At 41.8% G+C, this 17434-nt stretch overlaps 1 protein-coding gene across 3 annotated transcripts in view; it reads right to left on the bottom strand.

Moving 5' to 3' along the window:
• The window catches only part of ccdc125 (coiled-coil domain containing 125), a 47215-nt gene extending 30177 nt beyond the window's left edge, over positions 1 to 17038 (bottom strand). For all 3 annotated transcript variants that reach the window (XM_034199286.1, XM_034199288.1, XM_034199287.1), the window contains exons 1-10: positions 16838 to 17038; positions 15786 to 16026; positions 12567 to 12625; positions 12389 to 12475; positions 11175 to 11252; positions 8999 to 9084; positions 8829 to 8911; positions 7353 to 7465; positions 6746 to 6847; positions 5190 to 5354 (exon numbers count right to left, since the gene is read on the bottom strand). In XM_034199286.1, the coding sequence (XP_034055177.1) occupies positions 5190 to 5354; positions 6746 to 6847; positions 7353 to 7465; positions 8829 to 8911; positions 8999 to 9084; positions 11175 to 11252; positions 12389 to 12475; positions 12567 to 12625; positions 15786 to 16026 (1014 nt within the window). In that variant the 5' untranslated portion in view covers positions 16838 to 17038. The remainder of the gene's footprint in view (positions 1 to 5189; positions 5355 to 6745; positions 6848 to 7352; positions 7466 to 8828; positions 8912 to 8998; positions 9085 to 11174; positions 11253 to 12388; positions 12476 to 12566; positions 12626 to 15785; positions 16027 to 16837) is intronic.
• Between the last annotated feature and the right edge of the window lie 396 nt (positions 17039 to 17434).

Here is a 17434-nt window from a genome sequence, read left to right on the forward strand (position 1 = left end):
TGCCATCCACAAAATCCTCGCAAATATGTCCTTTTCCACATGTATTAGTACAAGGTTAATGTCCCTTTTTACTGTCCTCTTCAATATATGCCACACCTCTGACATTTTACCCTCGAAATGGGCAATGTTCCTCCTTATTTGGACCGCACGCCTTGCATGGCTCAGAACATAATTTAAAAGATTCACATTGCATTCATCCTTCTTCTCAATCACACCAAACAGCCACAGCTCCTTCCATTCCATTTCTCTCACATACCATTCATTCCAACATCTACCAATTAACTCTTTCATCCTTCCAAAAAAAACAACAAGCTCTTTACATTCAACAAACTCATGCAAACACGTTTCAACCTGATCCTTACACACATCACACTCTCTCTCAATAGTTGCATCAAAATGACTAATGATCAGGTTGTTAAACACCCTATTATGCCTCAACACAAAATCAAAGTTATCACATTCAATACTGTTCCACTTAATTTTCACATTCTCCCACATTCTCCTGCCAGTCATACCGTTCACAACACTCATCCACACTTCTCTGATGCAGGTCTTCTAATCACATCCCCTTTTAACCATTTATATATTTTTTTTGTTTTCACATTTTCTATTTTTACATTGACATCCTCTTTCCCCACATATAAATCCACCACACTCTCCTTTCCTTTAACACTCTCATTCTCAATCATTGTTAACCATTCACTCGGCATTCCTTCTTTGATTTCTTCCATCATTCGTTCAGCTGTCCCTAAATACATTACTCCATCTATTTCCCTAAACCTCATCCACTATCACCTTTGCCCTCATAAATCCTGGTACATACTCTAAAACTACATCCTTAACCCTCCTAATCCCCGCTCTCCACATTGGCAGATTGAACAAGGAACACTGCTCATGAGTGATCCTGGGGTTAGGAAGATCGGCTGCTCCCACACCTGCTGCACATTCACACAATCAGACCTAACATACTTCAAAAACTCGCCCCATGCACTCATTACTCTCCCTTTGATAAGCACTCATACCATTCAACATCCCCTTTTCAGCACCATAAAAAATAGCACCATAAAAATAGCACCATCCTCCACATTTATTTATTTTTTCTTTTAAGAACATTTTCCATATCTGGTCCTCCTTATTTCCAAGGTAGCGAACCATCATTTTAATTCTAATTGCTTTTATTTTCCTTCTTAAATTGATCAGCTTTAACCCTCCATCCCTACACTCATTTTCTAACACTTCTCTAGCTATCTTTACCCCCCTCCCACCCCATATAAACTCACTAACTATCTTATCTATTTCATTCACTACACATCCGGCACATCTAAAACTGTCATTATAAAGTGCCCTACTCATAATTAACCCATTCACTACAACTTCTTCCCCCTCAACTTAAGCCCCCCTCATCTTCACAAACCTTCAACGTCTTCACTAAACCATTCACTAACTCTACATACTGTCTGTCCCCTACCCTCCACATCTTTAATTCCCACATTGATCCCCAACACCCTAAAATAATCCTTATTTTCCTTCACCCTATATCACAACTCCTATCCCTCACCTGTCCTATGTACATAATCTCTGACTTTCTATATTCACCCTAGCTCCTGATGCCCTACCATACAAACTAACTGTCTTCAACACTTCCCTAACACTTTCCCTATCTTAACTGTAATGGTGGGTCATCCGCATACTGATAAAACTAACTAACCCCCCCTCCTGCACCTCCACTCCCTTTGATATACCTGTTGTTGCCTCAGCAAGCGTCGCTAGGGGCTCGGCTGACAGCGTGTACAGCATTGCTGATAGAGGGCATCCTTGCCGGACAGACCTCCCTAACTTAAACACATTGGTTACCACCCCATTCATCTTAACACAACTGACTGCACTACTATAATCCTCCTTACCCACCCTATTAATCTTTTCCCAAACCCTGCCTTTTCTAACACTCTATACAAGAAACCATGACTAACCCTATCAAAAGCTTTATTTAAATCTAAACTAACTACTATCCCACCCTTACCCTCCTTCATGTGACTAATTGTGTCCCTAATACTACTAATAGTGTCACAAATATCTCTCCCTGGAATACTATATGCCTGTGTGTTCCCCACTACTGATTTTATAACCCTCTTAATTCTATTTGCTAACACCCGTGCTAGCACCTTATAATCCGTGTTTAACATACTAAGTGGCCTATAGTTTTCTAACTTCTCCCTATTTCCTTTCTTAAACAATATACTAATTATCCCTGTAGATATGCCTGCCGGCAATTCGTCCCTCTCCTCCAAGCTCTTGTACAGTTAAGGAGTATTGGTGCCAACCCCTCCCTAAATTCTACATAGAATTCAGACGTCAGACCATCTATCCCTGGACTCTTATTCCTACCCAGACCTGCTATAGCTAATTCTATCTCCCCTAATCCTATCTCCCCCTCACATATGTCCCTACCTTCATCACTCAATCTCCTCGCTTGCCATACTATCTATCACCTGTTCTAAGCTCTCCCTATCAATCTCCTCCGCCTCAAATAACTCCCTATAAAATTCCTCAACTATCTCAGCAATCCCTACAAAATCTGATATTATTTCTCCTCCCTTTCCTTCAACCCTCTCTATATTATTCTTTCGCTGCTTTACCTTCTCTAGCGCCAAAAAAAACCCCTGTACTTTTCTCTCCCTCAACTGCATACCTAGCCCTACTTCTTATTATAAGCACCTCGACACTTTCTCTTCTCTATCTCCCCCAACTCATCCTTCAACCGACTATACTCATCTATATCTCTCCCTAGTTTCTATATCTACCTTTTTAGCTTCCCACCTTTAACTCTTCCCTAACCCTTTTCTCTTTTCTATTTTATTCCTATTTTTACAAAAACCTATACTTATCCCTTTTATTTCATTTTTAAACCCCTCCCAACACACTCCCACATCCTCACCATTCAAACCTCCCCTTTTTTCTATACATTCTCTCACTTTAACCTTATATCCATCATCCTTCAGCAGACAGGCATTTAAGCACCACACTCCCCCCCCCCTCCCTTTTCTCACTGTTCCAATGCAGAAACTCAATATGTTGTGATCACTCATGGCAGTATTCCTATATTCAATTCCGCCAATTTTCTCCCCTAAATTACTCCACACTAAATCTATTCTACTCTGTTTTAATATCCCTCCCACCACTTGATTCCTAGAAAACACCCTCTCCCTACTATTCCTTTCCCTCCACACATCCAACAGCCCATTTGTCCCCATTATTGTTTTGAGCGCACCACGTGATGAATCACTATTAAAACCCATATTCACAGACACATCCAGCTTCGAACACCACACATTGAAATCACCAACAATCATACATTTTCCCCCACATTTATCCTTCAACCCTTCAAAAAACTCCCTCCTCCTCCTTGTCTCATTCGGTGCATAACGTTTATTAAATTAAAGGTTTCCCCATACATTCAAACATTATCCCAACCATCTCCCAACACCATCATCCTCAACTTCCTTATATTCGTTACCCACCCCTGGTTTTAATTAATATTGCCGACCCCTCTAGCACCCACACCTCCCATTATTTACATACATTTCTCCCATCCATTCTTTCCTTACATCCTCCACACACCTTTCATCCCAATGTGTCTCTTGCAAGCAAATGATGTCTGAGTCGCATATTATTAAGGCCTGCTCTCTCCTGTCCTTGGACCTCAGCCCATTCCCATTGAAAGAGGAAATTGTCACCATTACAAGTGTTATTAAGGTTATTATTGTTTTCATTCTATTTATTTTTTGTCCGGACCCTTTGCAGCTCCTCCTTTCGCTTTCACCCGTCTTCTCTCCACCACTTTCTCCTTATCGTCTTTCCTCTTTGCATTTAGCCTGCTGGATTCTCTCCTCATCCCTCTGCTCTTTGTCCCAGCATTCGCCCCGCCAACGATCTTCTCCTTTATGGGCCCTGTTATCTCCACCTCCTCGTCCTCAGACTCGTTCTCCTCGTCGTCTCCTCCCTCCTCCTCCATGTCCGACACAACCGAGCTGACCTCCATTCCCTCAGCCATCTGTCCTCCACCTCCTTCTCCTTCTCCTTCTCTCCTCCCACCGACAGCTCCTCCTCCATCCTCAGGATCAGGTTCACCTTCAACGTCCGCTTCAGCCTCGGTATCAGTTTCTGCCCCCAGAATAACATCCACCACAGCCTCTGCTTCAGTCTCAGCCAAACCTTCACCACTCCTCGCAGTCTGGTCCATCGTCCACAGCAGCCGGAACAGCAGCAGTATTTGCTTTGCTACTACACATGTTCCCTTCGTCTGCTTTCCCCTTCTTCCTTGCTCCATCTCCTCCACCTCCCATGGCAGCCTCATCAGCTGCCCTCTTTGCATCAGCCGCCACAAACACCGCCGCGACAGCAGCCACAGCTTCCTCGTTCATCCTGCTCCCAGCCTTATCATGTATATCCTCTTCTTCACTTTCTTCCTGACTTTCACCTTCCTCTTCCTCCATTCCATTCTCCACTTTATTTTCCGCCTGTGCACTTTCTCTCCCCCTGGCTCCGCTCGCCCCCTCCTCCCGAGTCACACAGTCCCGGGCATAGTGTCCCTGTTTCGCACATTTATGGCATTTAAACTCAGGGCATTCTCTGTATAAATGCCCTGGCCTTATGCACATCCTGCAGACCGGTACCTGCTTGTCATGAATCACCCTAAAGTATTCCGGCCCCTCTAGAGTCTCGAACCTTGTGGAGTAAGGAAGTGACCGCACTTCCTTGTTGAACTCCACTCTCAAAAACCTCGTCCCATCAACCACATCAGTGCCGGGCCACATCCTTCTCTTTATTGCCGAGACAGGCAGAACCCCCCACATTGCCAATCTGCCTTTAATTGAACTGTCCAATATATACGAAGGTATATTTAAGAATGACACCGTGAGCTCTTTTGTCATGCAGTCTCTGCCCCGCACCAAAGCCCCATTTATTCGTATTCCATCCAACAGTTTATTTTTTCCTTTTTCTTCAGCCATTGTCACTTCATATAGCCCATTTCCTTTCACCCGACACCCCATCACAATTCCGCATTCTTTTTTAACTCCTTTTAGCAGATCCATAACAGTTACTGCTTTTCCACTCTCCACCGTCACCACAACTGTAAGCTCCTTTTTATATTTTTCCTCCTCCACAATCAACTCAAACAGCTCTCTCACCTCCTTTTGTTTTCCCACTCCTGTTTTTTCATTTTGTCCATTCGCATTTCCGTTGTCATTTTCCATTCCTTTTTCATTCACTGATGTCCCGTCTTTCTCCGTACTCTGCTGTAATTTGTCAATGTCCGTGATCCGTGACGCAGTTGATAATTCCATTCCCGTTTTCTTTGCCAGTTTATCCGTCCGATCGAAAAAAAAACACACAGGTCAGGGGAAACCCCCAGCCAGCAAGGCTGTTTGGGGGTGACTCAGAACAACAACAAAAAACACAACTATAAGTTTGACGAAACAAAAGATATCCACAAAACAAACAATTCACTTATTTCCTCCTCAGACCAAAGTCACGCACGTCCGCTCACAGTCCAAGCCCCTACTGACTGAGCCACTGCCGGACATGTATATATATATATATATATAAGGAGCATTTTCTACAACCAGGTGGAAGAGAGCTCTCTCCTGACAGACTGAGAGGCTCTGATAACCTCAGCTCAGTCAGGTAAAGGCACACCTTTATATGATCATTATAGTTGTAAAAAAATAAGAGAATAAATGAAAAACAGGTATAAAATACTATATGACAGTAAAAAAGGTTGTTATCAATAAACAAGAGTACAGTTTGAAAGGGGAGTGATTTGTAAAATATCCATAAGCACTTTGGTCAACGTGGGTTGTTTTTAAATGTGCTTTATAAATAAATGTGATTGATTGATAAAGGTTGAGGTGGTTCGGGCACCTAGTTAGGATGCCACCTGGGCGCCTCCCTAGGGAGGTGTTCCAGGCACGTCCAGCTGGGAAGAGACCAAGGGGTAGACCTAGGACCAGGTGGAGGGATTATATCTCTTCGCTGGCCTGGGAGCGCCTTGGGATCCCCCAGTCAGAGCTGGTTGATGTCGCCAGGGAAAAGAAAGTTTGGGGCTCTCTGCTGGAACTGCTACCCCCGCGACCCGACCACGGATAAGCGGGAGAAGATGGATGGATGGATGGATAAAGAAAAAGAAAATCTGCTTACAGTTCTGTCTCATATGGGTGTTGAGAGATGTATCCATAGATCTCCTCATGTTGCTCTCAAAGTGCACCAGATTGAGGCTTTTAACGTCAACATTTAAAACAAATCTTCCCGGGGGAGCTTGCCCCCGGACCCCCCTAGAGGAGGTTAGGTCCCCCCGACTTAAATTATGTTCACATGGATAGGAAACTAAATACATTTGCACAGATCTTGTGTCCATACAGTATCTTTCTGTTTTGGTGGTCATGCCACACCGTGCACGTCGTGCATGCATGCTCGAGTCATGGTAAGATATCTGGATTAAGAGGTTGCTTTTTCTTTGCACAGCATGAAAGAAAGGCGAACTGAATGGCCTGTGATTTTTGTTTTTTTAAGCACGGCCCTCGTAGGATGTTGTAAAAATGGAAATGGCCCTTGAGAGGAAAAAGGTTCCCCACCCCTGATTTACCCGATGTCCTTTTTCATTCATTTAAATGTCTACCCCTGATGTGAAATGTTTGTAGACACCATATATGTTGTTGAATAAAGGAAAAGGGTTGGGTGTAGTCACCTCCTGTTGGAGCTGCACCAGCTGCTTCCTGCTGGCTGCAGCGGTGCGACCGCAGGGACACGGAGCAGCCCCCGGGCACCGGCAGGCCCCCAGCACCGCCAGCTGCAGGACACACACAGGAACACTCTGACAACTGCATCTTTAATCCTACTGTCGTGTTCGGGTCAGATCCGGCCGATTTACTACTTTCATCAATCATAAATATTGTGTTTTATATTTGATTGCCTCAAGGCCTTATAATATCTTCCACAGTAGGCATTTGAACATATCAAATTGCTGATCACCACTTAATTACATTTTGAGTTGTTTAGTACACTTTATAACTCTTGTGATCCCAGGCCACAGGAAATGAATGGGATCATTTCCTGTAATGTGATTACTGCTGTTATCAACAGTAACGTGTCACATTACTGATTTACAGACAAATGTAATCTGATTACAGTAATGCATTACTTTGTAGCATGGTACCCCAACACTGGCCCGGTGGCAACTTGGCAGGTAACTTTAGCCCCATCAAGTGTTTTGCGTGGGATGTTACTGTACTGGATGTGAAGCTTTGTCCTAATTCTTGACCAGACTATGCGTACGGTGTGTGCAGCTCTCTCACCTCCAGATCAGCTGCGTCTCTCTCGGGGCTGTACTGAGGTTTGGTTCCTTGGTAAGCTCTCTGCTCCTTCAAACTCAACAAGGAGAGCAGCTCCAAGCACTGCCGACTACAAGCTGCAAACACACACAAACACATCAATCCGTGTGTGGATGAAGACAGGGACATGTGGTTGAAAGCTCTGTAAAAAGCTTTTTATTGGACGTCGCTCCAAAACATATATGTATTTATTACACAGAAGGACAGAAGTCGAAAGACAGAGACAATCTGTAAAATCAACGGAAGAATACAGACAGGAAGTAAACACTAGAGGGAACAACAGAAGAAGACATGCGGTAAACACTAAAGGGAACATCAGCAGAAGACAGACGGTAAACACTAAAGGGAACAGCAGCAGAAGACAGACGGTAAACACTAAAGGGAACAGCAGCAGAAGACAGAGGGTAAACACTAAAGGGAACAGCAGAAGAAGACAGACAGGAAGTAAACACTAAAGGGAACAGCAGCAGAAGACAGACGGTAAACACTAAAGGGAACAGCAGCAGAAGACAGACGGTAAACACTAAAGGGAACAGCAGCAGAAGACAGACGGTAAACACTAAAGGGAACAGCAGCAGAAGACAGACGGTAAACACTAAAGGGAACAGCAGAAGAAGACAGACGGTAAACACTAAAGGGAACAGCAGAAGAAGACAGACAGGAAGTAAACACTAAAGGGAACAGCAGAAGAAGACAGACGGTAAACACTAAAGGGAACAGCAGCAGAAGACAGACGGTAAACACTAAAGGGAACAGCAGCAGAAGACAGACGGTAAACACTAAAGGGAACAGCAGAAGAAGACAGACGGTAAACACTAAAGGGAACAGCAGAAGAAGACAGACGGTAAACACTAAAGGGAACAGCAGAAGAAGACAGACAGGAAGTAAACACTAAAGGGAACAGCAGAAGAAGACAGACGGTAAACACTAAAGGGAACAGCAGCAGAAGACAGACGGTAAACACTAAAGGGAACAGCAGAAGAAGACAGACGGTAAACACTAAAGGGAACAGCAGAAGAAGACAGACGGGAAGTAAACACTAACGGGAACACAGTATTGGCTCTTGCAGTGTTTAAAGAAGGGACTATTTTTTCTAAGCAGAAACAATAAGGTCATTTTTCAATAAATATGTTCTAATGAATATTTGTTGTCAAATTATTGATTTATCAGTAAGTCATGATAGTGAAATGAACCATGACGGGGGGATTCAGGACCCCTTCTATTAACGTCAGGGCTCACCCTGTCGGGGTACCTTTCGCTTTAATGCTGAATAATACCGTATTTAGATGCTAATCGTGCCCGTTGGTAAGTTGGATTCACTGCATGTAGTTTCCTCCTCACGCTGACTTCCAGAAGGATCCACTCCACTTCACAGATGGAGATAATGCGTGCAGACATGTCTAGGTCACCTCAAAGTGATTCTACATTATTCAGCATTACCAGAATGTTCTGCTCGCAGCTGCTGCATCTCACTCTCTCTTTCCTCCAGGCTGTCAGTCAGAGCCTTGTTCTCACTCAGTATTCTGATTACAACAACAGCAACAACAATACATTACAACACAAACCAGTGAGAATACCGCAGACATGTGTGTATGTGGATAAAATGGGACCTGTTGTATTTCGGCTCCCAGGACTGCTGAGACTTTTTCATCTGGACCTGGCTGAAGCTCAGTTCCCACTGCAAGCTGTTCACCTCCTGCAACATCGTTTTAGATATAGATATTAGATAACAGCTGGTCTCACGCATCAACAGATGCGTAATCAGAATACAAAAAAAAGTTACTGTATTCCCTTACAGTTACATTAAAAAATATGTAATCAGATGACTGTTACATAAAAACAATTGGGGATTACTAGCTGTACTGTTCTGTAGGATAATACTCTCAGTGTGAATCTATACGTCTACTGCCTGAATCTGCTTTATGGTTTTCACTTTCTTTGCTTCATTAGTTCTGTTTTTAATTCAGCAGGTGAACCTATATGTTCATAGAATAGTGTGTGTGAGCTTAAGTGTGTGTGTTAAACTAAAACGGAGCATTTTAGCTCAGATTTTATTTCTGCTTTTTAAACTGTAGTATGTGCTCATGTGTTTCAGTGTTGGTGTCATACTTGCCAACCTTGAGACCTCAGAAATCGGGAGCATTTCAAAACCACCGCGGGGGGGGTGCTAGTGGATCGCCGGAGCTGTTAGATTAACATTAACATGCTTATTGTAGTTCTGAGTGCAATGCCCTGCGGTCTGTAGCACCATCCTCTTGATGGAGCATATGTGTGGGCTGGATCAGGAAAGGAGTGAGCAGAGGGTCGAGTTGTCCATTCTTGTTCTGTTTTTCTGTGACTATCTAGTTGCGCACGCTACTAAAGAGAGGCGCTACCATGAAAACCAAACACTGGTGTAGCTGTAATAAAATCTGAGTGGAAACAGTCGTGAGTAAATCAGATGTTGTCAGAAATCGGGAGAAATGCGGGAGAAATATGACCCCGGGAGGAAACCGGTAGAGGGCTATGAAATCGGGAGTCTCCCGCAAAAATCGGGAGGGTTGGCAAGTATGGTTGGTGTATAAGCTGCTGCCTGAATATGCTGAGTGACAGGCAGCTTTCCTATCAATAAAATAATTTCTGATCCCAAATATCTTGGTTTCTTGTTTTCTAAGGTTTCATTGTTCTGTTGTCTTACATAATACACTTAAGTAAAACACATCTTGTTGATATGTATTTCTCTTTTAATAATCTGCATTGCATTCTGTATTAAAGTAATCCAAAAGTAACAGAAAGTAATCAGATTGTATTACTTTAGCATTTTGATACTCAAATTAGGTTACTGACTTAATTTGTACAGGTAACTAGTAAATCGAACAGATTACATTTTTTAAAGCAACCCTCCCAGCCCTGTATGGTTTATACAAGCCCTAATAGAGTGTAGCAGGAATGACTTATAAAACCAGATGTGAGTTAGCATTTAAGCACATCTGGGTTCCCTTCTTCTCAAAGTCAGTGTGTTTTATTCACTTATTTTTGGTAAGAATACTCAAATAAAAGAAGTGGTCAACACTGGCTTATGGAATGTTTCACCATTTGTTCTACGACATACGTCGGTAAATACCCCGCTGGTGAATGTCTTCTATGAGTTGTAAAAACAGCGCTTGATAACAAGTGACTAAATGAGACGACTCAACATCCCCACGCCGAACATTAGCCGCCTTTAGCTTAGCGGCTGTGGCATAAAGACCCGCGTTAATTACACTAAGAAATGTGAAAAATGTCTTTGTTATTCCCATCTTAAATCATGATTATATTAACACTTTCCTTTTGGAGCCTCTAAGGAAAATGTTTTATTATATCAGAAAGTGACGTCATGTTTGGGGTTCACCATGGAAGGGGATGATGCTGCTAACTGTGAATAAGCTGCACTTTACATGCTGTTGTTTGAGCGTTACGACTTTAAGGCTGTGTCACTCTCTATTTGCTACAGTATAAAGTCAACTATGTTTACTCTCCTACCTTTTCTTTGAGTATATGTTCATTTTTGTGCTTCATTAGTAGTAGACGATTTTTCTCATTCATCGCTCTTGACCCATTTTATATTTCTTGTTATTTCTCATAGCGTGTATTCACTCAAATCTCCAGTTGAGATCAGTCACAGAGTGTCTGTAAACAAATGTGTCTTCAAGCAGTACCAACATGACCTGTGGCATTACACCTGTATCCTAGGAGCAGTAGGAACCTGATTCAGACTGAGAGTAAACAGACCCAGCCTTTGTGTGTGCAGCCTGCACTCACACTCACCTTCTCCAGAGCTTTGGCCGTCGCCTCACTTTTCTGCAGCAGACTCTTAGTGTGACTCGTGGCTTTGTCCAGAATGGTCTGTGTGAGGAAGAACATTCCTGCAGGCTTTTATTCAAATTCATATTCCAAGGAGATTTATTGGCATGACCAAAACATAGTATTGCCAAAGCATGTTGTACCAGGTGTTACAACAACAAAATACACATAAAACATAACACTAGTCAGTTGCCTCTCTGACTGAAGGCAACTGCTCCGAGACTGAGTTCATGTTAATATGTGTTTCAAACATAGGGAGAATCAGTCCTACTTGCCACAGTACGATTATAACGCCATACTAGCAGCTGTGTAGAACTTTCCAAAGCGACTATTTCAATGATCAAAAAGCCCAACCAGTTTCTAGGACTGGAATACGTGTCATTTTCTGAAGGTTTTTCTGGAAGGTGTGGTGCTCTCGTTTTTCATCAACTAATCCACTGATTCCTAACAAGGCTTCACATACTGGTACTCAATTAGTATAGGGTGGCTCAACAGAAATATATTTTAAAATAAAAATGAATATTAGAGAAATTAAAACATGTAAACGGATTGAATTAACTATAAAATAGTTACCAATCTTGAATAAATGGTTAGTTAAAAGTAATCTTAATATATTTGATGATATGTCTTGCTTTTACCCTAATAGCCTGAATAAGTGGCTACATTTTATGCAATCTTTTTTAATGATAAATAGTTATTTTTTTAATATTTTCTTTTTAAAATCGTAATATTTTTTAACTTCTCTTACAATTGATTTTCTTACGTTGTTTATGTTTGCACCATCGTACGCCAAAGCAAATTCCTTGTATGTGTAAATGAACCTGGCAATACACCTGATTCTGATCTGATTGTGATTCCTTTTATTACTAAGTATTATTATGTGCTTACTTATTCTGACAATGCTGCACGTCTGTACCTTGGATGCTATCTTATTTTGTTATTATTTTAATGTGTGCTTGCTTTTTCTATGTTATTCTACTTGTACTTCGCCTTTAATCTGCACCGTCTCCTTCGCTGTAACAATGCCAATTTCCCCGGCTGTGGGACAAATAAAGGTGTGTGTGTGTGTGTGTGTGTGTGTGTGTGTGTGTGTGTGTGTGTGTGTGTGTTGGTGTGTGTGTGTGTGTGTGTGTGTGTGTGTGGTGTGTGTGTGTGTGTGTGTGTGTGTGTTGCTCTACCTTCCCCTGCAGGATCTTCAGAGCTTCGTATTTGCCTTCCAGGTAACGATGTGCCACCTCCAGCTCAGAGCACAACACCTCTATCACCTGTCAGGGGTCAGAGGTCACATTAGCAGGCTGCAGTCAAGAGGACGAAGGTATTCAAATTCAAGTTTAACATCCTTTTTTCTCATGCTACCTCAGTTGCTTCCTGCAGTCTGTCCTTCAGCTCGTCTTTGGAAAGGTCAACCAGGGAGCCTGCGTATTCACAACAACAAGTGTGCTCTTGCATTAGAGGTCATTGGAAAGGTGTGTGTGTGTGTGTGTGTGTGTGTGTGTGTGTGTGTGTGTGTGTGTGTGTGTGTGTGTGTGTGTGTGTGTGTGTGTGTGTGTGGAGCTTTGTAGATTCAGAGCAAGGTCATCTGGATTGTGGTAAAGATAGCAGAGTGAGTTGTGTGCAGATTGAAATAGGAACAGCTTCCTGCTTCAGAGCAAAACCATGCCTCTAACATGCCCTCCATCAAAGGCTGCCCTTTGAACAGCAGAACACACAATAAGAAGTGGCCCTATACATCACTGCTCTTCATAGGTGTCATTCATACTGGGGACGCTTGGGACGTGTCTCCACCTCTTTTGGAAATGGACAGTTTTGTCCCCACTTTGCATTAGGATCATTTGTTAAAATGTTAAATAAATAGCATGCACAAGTAATTGTACACTTTGAGAAAGGTTTATTTGGAGAGAACATGTATATTCTGGAGGACTGTTCACTTTAGGGTGTATTTCTGGTGACCCAAGTGGTGCAGTTTGGACCTGAGACACGTTTAACAATAGTAAAAATGTAATAGAGAATAGTGAATAAATAGTTGTTCCCGCTTTGCAGCAGCGTGGCATAGTTACTGCACTAGTTGTCATAAAAAGTATTGTAAGCATAATGTAATAATAATAATGAATTGTATTTGTAAAGCACCTTTAATTGTGTGTGTATAATACGTTTGTATGTTTGTATTGTTTGCGCGTAACGCAGTAGTGTTTGTTGTTGTTTTTCTGAAAAAACTGTCCCCACCACTTTCTCTAACAATCCATGCAGGTCTTTCTACATGGACTTAGAAAGAATGCAATATACGATGGACATTAATATGCAAATATGCTATAGATAGATGTTATGTCTTGTTGTCATGGCTCTGTTGATTTGTTATTATAGGTCATTGCTATGTAATAAGCAATTAGGGGCTGGCTGGTATGCTAGAGGCCTTTTACTTTAAAGTGGACCTATCATGCTATATTTGAATAATATATTGTAGGGCCATACCTATATAAAACATGTCTGTGAAGTTTTTTTTCAAAATACCAAACAGATCCTGCATTTTAGCCATGCCTCATTTCGCTCTATTTGCTCTATTCCAGCCCTGTCTTTGCAAGGGCTGATTCTGTGACGTAGCTTTAATGCAAATGAGCTGCAGCTGACCACGCCCCCTGCAAAGGAGGGGGGCGAGGCACGAGCGTCATGTTACCATGCTGTTACCATGCTGTTACCATGCTGTTACCATGCTGTTACCATGCCACGGTAACCTCTCATTCCCCTGATAGGTGGAGAGTTGCCCATATAGGCGGAGCTCCTTGTTTCTGACGTCAGAACAATTCAAATCTGGATCAGTCTGTATCAGATCCGTTCCAGCCCCGTTTTTAGAGATTTGGGTATGGAGGAAAAGAGAGAGGGTTGTGTTTTCTGACACTTGGTGAGTTCCCTGACACACCGGGGACACATGTTCATGTATAAAAGACGTACAAAAGTGCATTTGGCATGATAGGTCCCCTTTAAAGGTCCCATGTCATGGCCATTTCTCCTGATCATAATTCCATTGTGAGGTCTACTAGAATAGATTTACATTGTTCAATGTTCCAAACTCACATTGGTTTCTCACAGCATCTCTGTATAGTCTGTGAATTCACTCTCTGTCCTAAACGGAGAACTACTTTTGTTGCTTTTGAATCGAGGACGTTTATGTTGATGTTTATATGCTGCCTGGATTGCTTAATAAATATTGGATGCAACGCTATACAAAGATCTCTGCATTTGATTGGCAACAAATTGAAGTCAGAACCCAAAGTAAAGTGGTATTTTATTTTAGAAACGGATTAAACACCACAACGCTCTTCTTTAAACTCTACAATATAGACAGAGGGTTAGTCTCAGGTTAGCACTGATGGAACATCAACGGAGCATACAGTACTATGGACTGACCAATCTCAGTTTAAACCTCTTCAGTCTGAGATAAAACTGCAAATGTCCCCTCTGTGGGACGAATAAAGGTATTCTGAATCTGAACGCCAAGTTTCAAAATGAGCTGTTCACATACTGAAAACTAAACCTTTATACCATTCCCCACTATTTCCTAAAATGTCAATCTTACTGAACTGTGACAGACTGGAGTCAGTTTAAATAGTTGTTTCCTCATGGAAAACAATATAAAACATATCCTGATTGAAGACCAAAATTCCTTAAAATGTTAGGTATGTAACAAATGTATCTACTTCCAACTTTAGTTATTGTGTATTCCTTAATTAACAAATGTATGTTTTTTGTATAATAATGACAAATTAAGAAAAGATGCTATTTGAGGGTGAAAGAAGATAATTTGATGGTCTCTTCATCTAGTTCTTGTCACAGTCAAGGGTCTGTTAGGGCCAGTCTTTTGTTTTGTAACAAAGGGCCAAATATTTTCACCTAATCGTGTAGTCGACACTATAAAGGACTACATTTCCCACGGCGCCAGCCTCTAAGGAGACAGATGGGTAACCTGTGCTGGGCTGTCCCGCGGGGAGACAGCTTCTAACCGTTAAGTTATTATCCTACACAAAGTAAAGTCTTTGTTGAATGTGTATGAAAAGTGTATTATTTTATTTAGATTAAACGCAAATAAAAACAAATGAACAAAAGATAACGCATTAGAACTGTCAGTTTAAGGCAGGGGTCTCAAACTCAAGGCCCGGGCCAAATCCGGCCCGCGGCTTGCAAAGAATATAATACGTTTATTATACGGTTACATGCCACTTTACAGAAGCAGGTTGCCCATAAACCACATGTCCCACAATGCATCTCGTTTTGTGACATGTGCACTGAAGAGACTTGCAATTATTTACCCTGGACTTCTGCTTTCAGACATAGTTAATTACTAAGTTATTATCCTATCCGATAATAATCAAATTCAGAGGCAATAATGTAATATATATATATATATATACATTATTTTATATATATATTATATATTTATATAGTTACAACCTGCCCTTTGAGTGCAACCTTTATGCGAATGTGGCCCGCGATGACATTGAGTTTGACACCCCTGGTTTAAGGCGTCTAGTGGCCTGATAAAACCGCAGGAGGCTGGTGCGAGAGAGTCACAGATGTAGTTACCGGAGCAGGGGGGCCTCCAGTGGGCCCTCTGCTGGGGCCCTGCTGTCTTCAGGCCAGGGATCCAGGCGCCCCCCCCCAGGCTGCTGCTCCTCGGCTCTGCTCTGGACAGCAGGCTGTCTGCTGTGAGGCTCTGGCTCTTCTTCCTCAGGGGCCCACTGGGTGCTAACCCCCCTGTCCCATCCCCCAGGTCTCCTTCCAGCATGTCATCGTCCAGGCTGCAGGCCCCGCTGACCTCCTGCATCTGGACCAGAGGTGGAAAGTAACAGGAAATGTACTCAAGTACAGTACTTAAGTATTTTATTTGAGTATTTACATTGTTTGCTACTTTTTACTTCTACTCCACTACAATTCAGAGGCAAATCGTGTACTTTTATTCCACTACATTTATTGAAGTAGTATACAATAGGGAGAAGTACTCAGATCTTGTACTTGAGTAAAAGTAGAAGTACCAGAGTGTAGGAATACTCTGTTACAGTAAAAGTCCTGTTTCAAAATGTTCCTCAATTAAAAGTAGAAAAGTATTCTCATCAAAATATAGTGAAAATAGCGACAGTAAAAGTAGTCGTTGTGCAGATTGGTCCATTTCAGAATAATATATATGATATGTTTTATAATGATTGATCATGAAAGTGTTCTCAAAGCTGGTAAAGGTGCAGCTAGTTTGAATGACTTTGTATACTGCAGGGTAGCTTGTGGATTTACTCCAGGTGGAACTAAAGTCTGATTCAACACTTGATTATATTTCACATCATTCATCCAGATCTGTGAAGTAACTAAAGGTACTAAATAAATGTAGTGGAGGAAAAGTACAACATTTGTCACTGCTTTGTAGTGGGCTTGAAGAGTACAAAGTAGCAAAATATATTAGTACTCAAGTAAAGTACAAATACTTCAAATTTGTACTTAAGTACAGTACTTGAGTAAATGTACTTAGTTACTTTACACCACTAACGATCTTTGCCCTTTACCAGTGTGTTCGTACCTGAACTGTGCCACCATAATGACAGAAATGTCTCTGAATGATGATCGTTAGGATGGTTACTTCCTCTTACCTGCAGCTCTGAAGCAGTGAGCGTTATATTCCTGTTGGCGCTTCCCAGCGGACTCAGATAAAACCCAGTTAGTGAAGTTTGATCCCAGAGTTACCTCCGAAGAGACAGCTCTAACAAGTTTAGAATATTTGTATAGATAACTCGGCGGAGTCGCTTCCTTTCTGCACCTGAACGCAACCTGCCCCAGCGTTAACCAAGCTATCCGCGCCCAACACTAACTACTTCCGGTCTTGACATGAAATAAACTCAATATATTTTTCAATTAAAAAAGCACGATGCATCCTCACATAACTGAAGTCATTAACAACGTACCGTCAAATAAGTAGAACAATTCACAACCTTATTACAATTATGACAGGAAAACAGAACAATTTTAAATTCTAAAAATGTAGTTATGTATTAGATTAATAAGGTATGCATTATTAGCCTTTGTAGATTTAAAAAAGGTATCACAGAAGGAATTATTTCTTAAGTTTTCCTCAAGTTAAATATAGTTTAGTGCGTCACCAAGAACAGAGGGACTATTTAAAGGAGCCTCCTGAAACTGTTGTAAAGTAAATATTGGGTAAAGGGGTGTGTGCGAGTAAAAGCAAGATA

Source organism: Gymnodraco acuticeps, unplaced genomic scaffold, assembly GCF_902827175.1.
Source record: "Gymnodraco acuticeps unplaced genomic scaffold, fGymAcu1.1, whole genome shotgun sequence".
In the NCBI taxonomy this organism is placed as follows: domain Eukaryota; kingdom Metazoa; phylum Chordata; class Actinopteri; order Perciformes; family Bathydraconidae; genus Gymnodraco; species Gymnodraco acuticeps.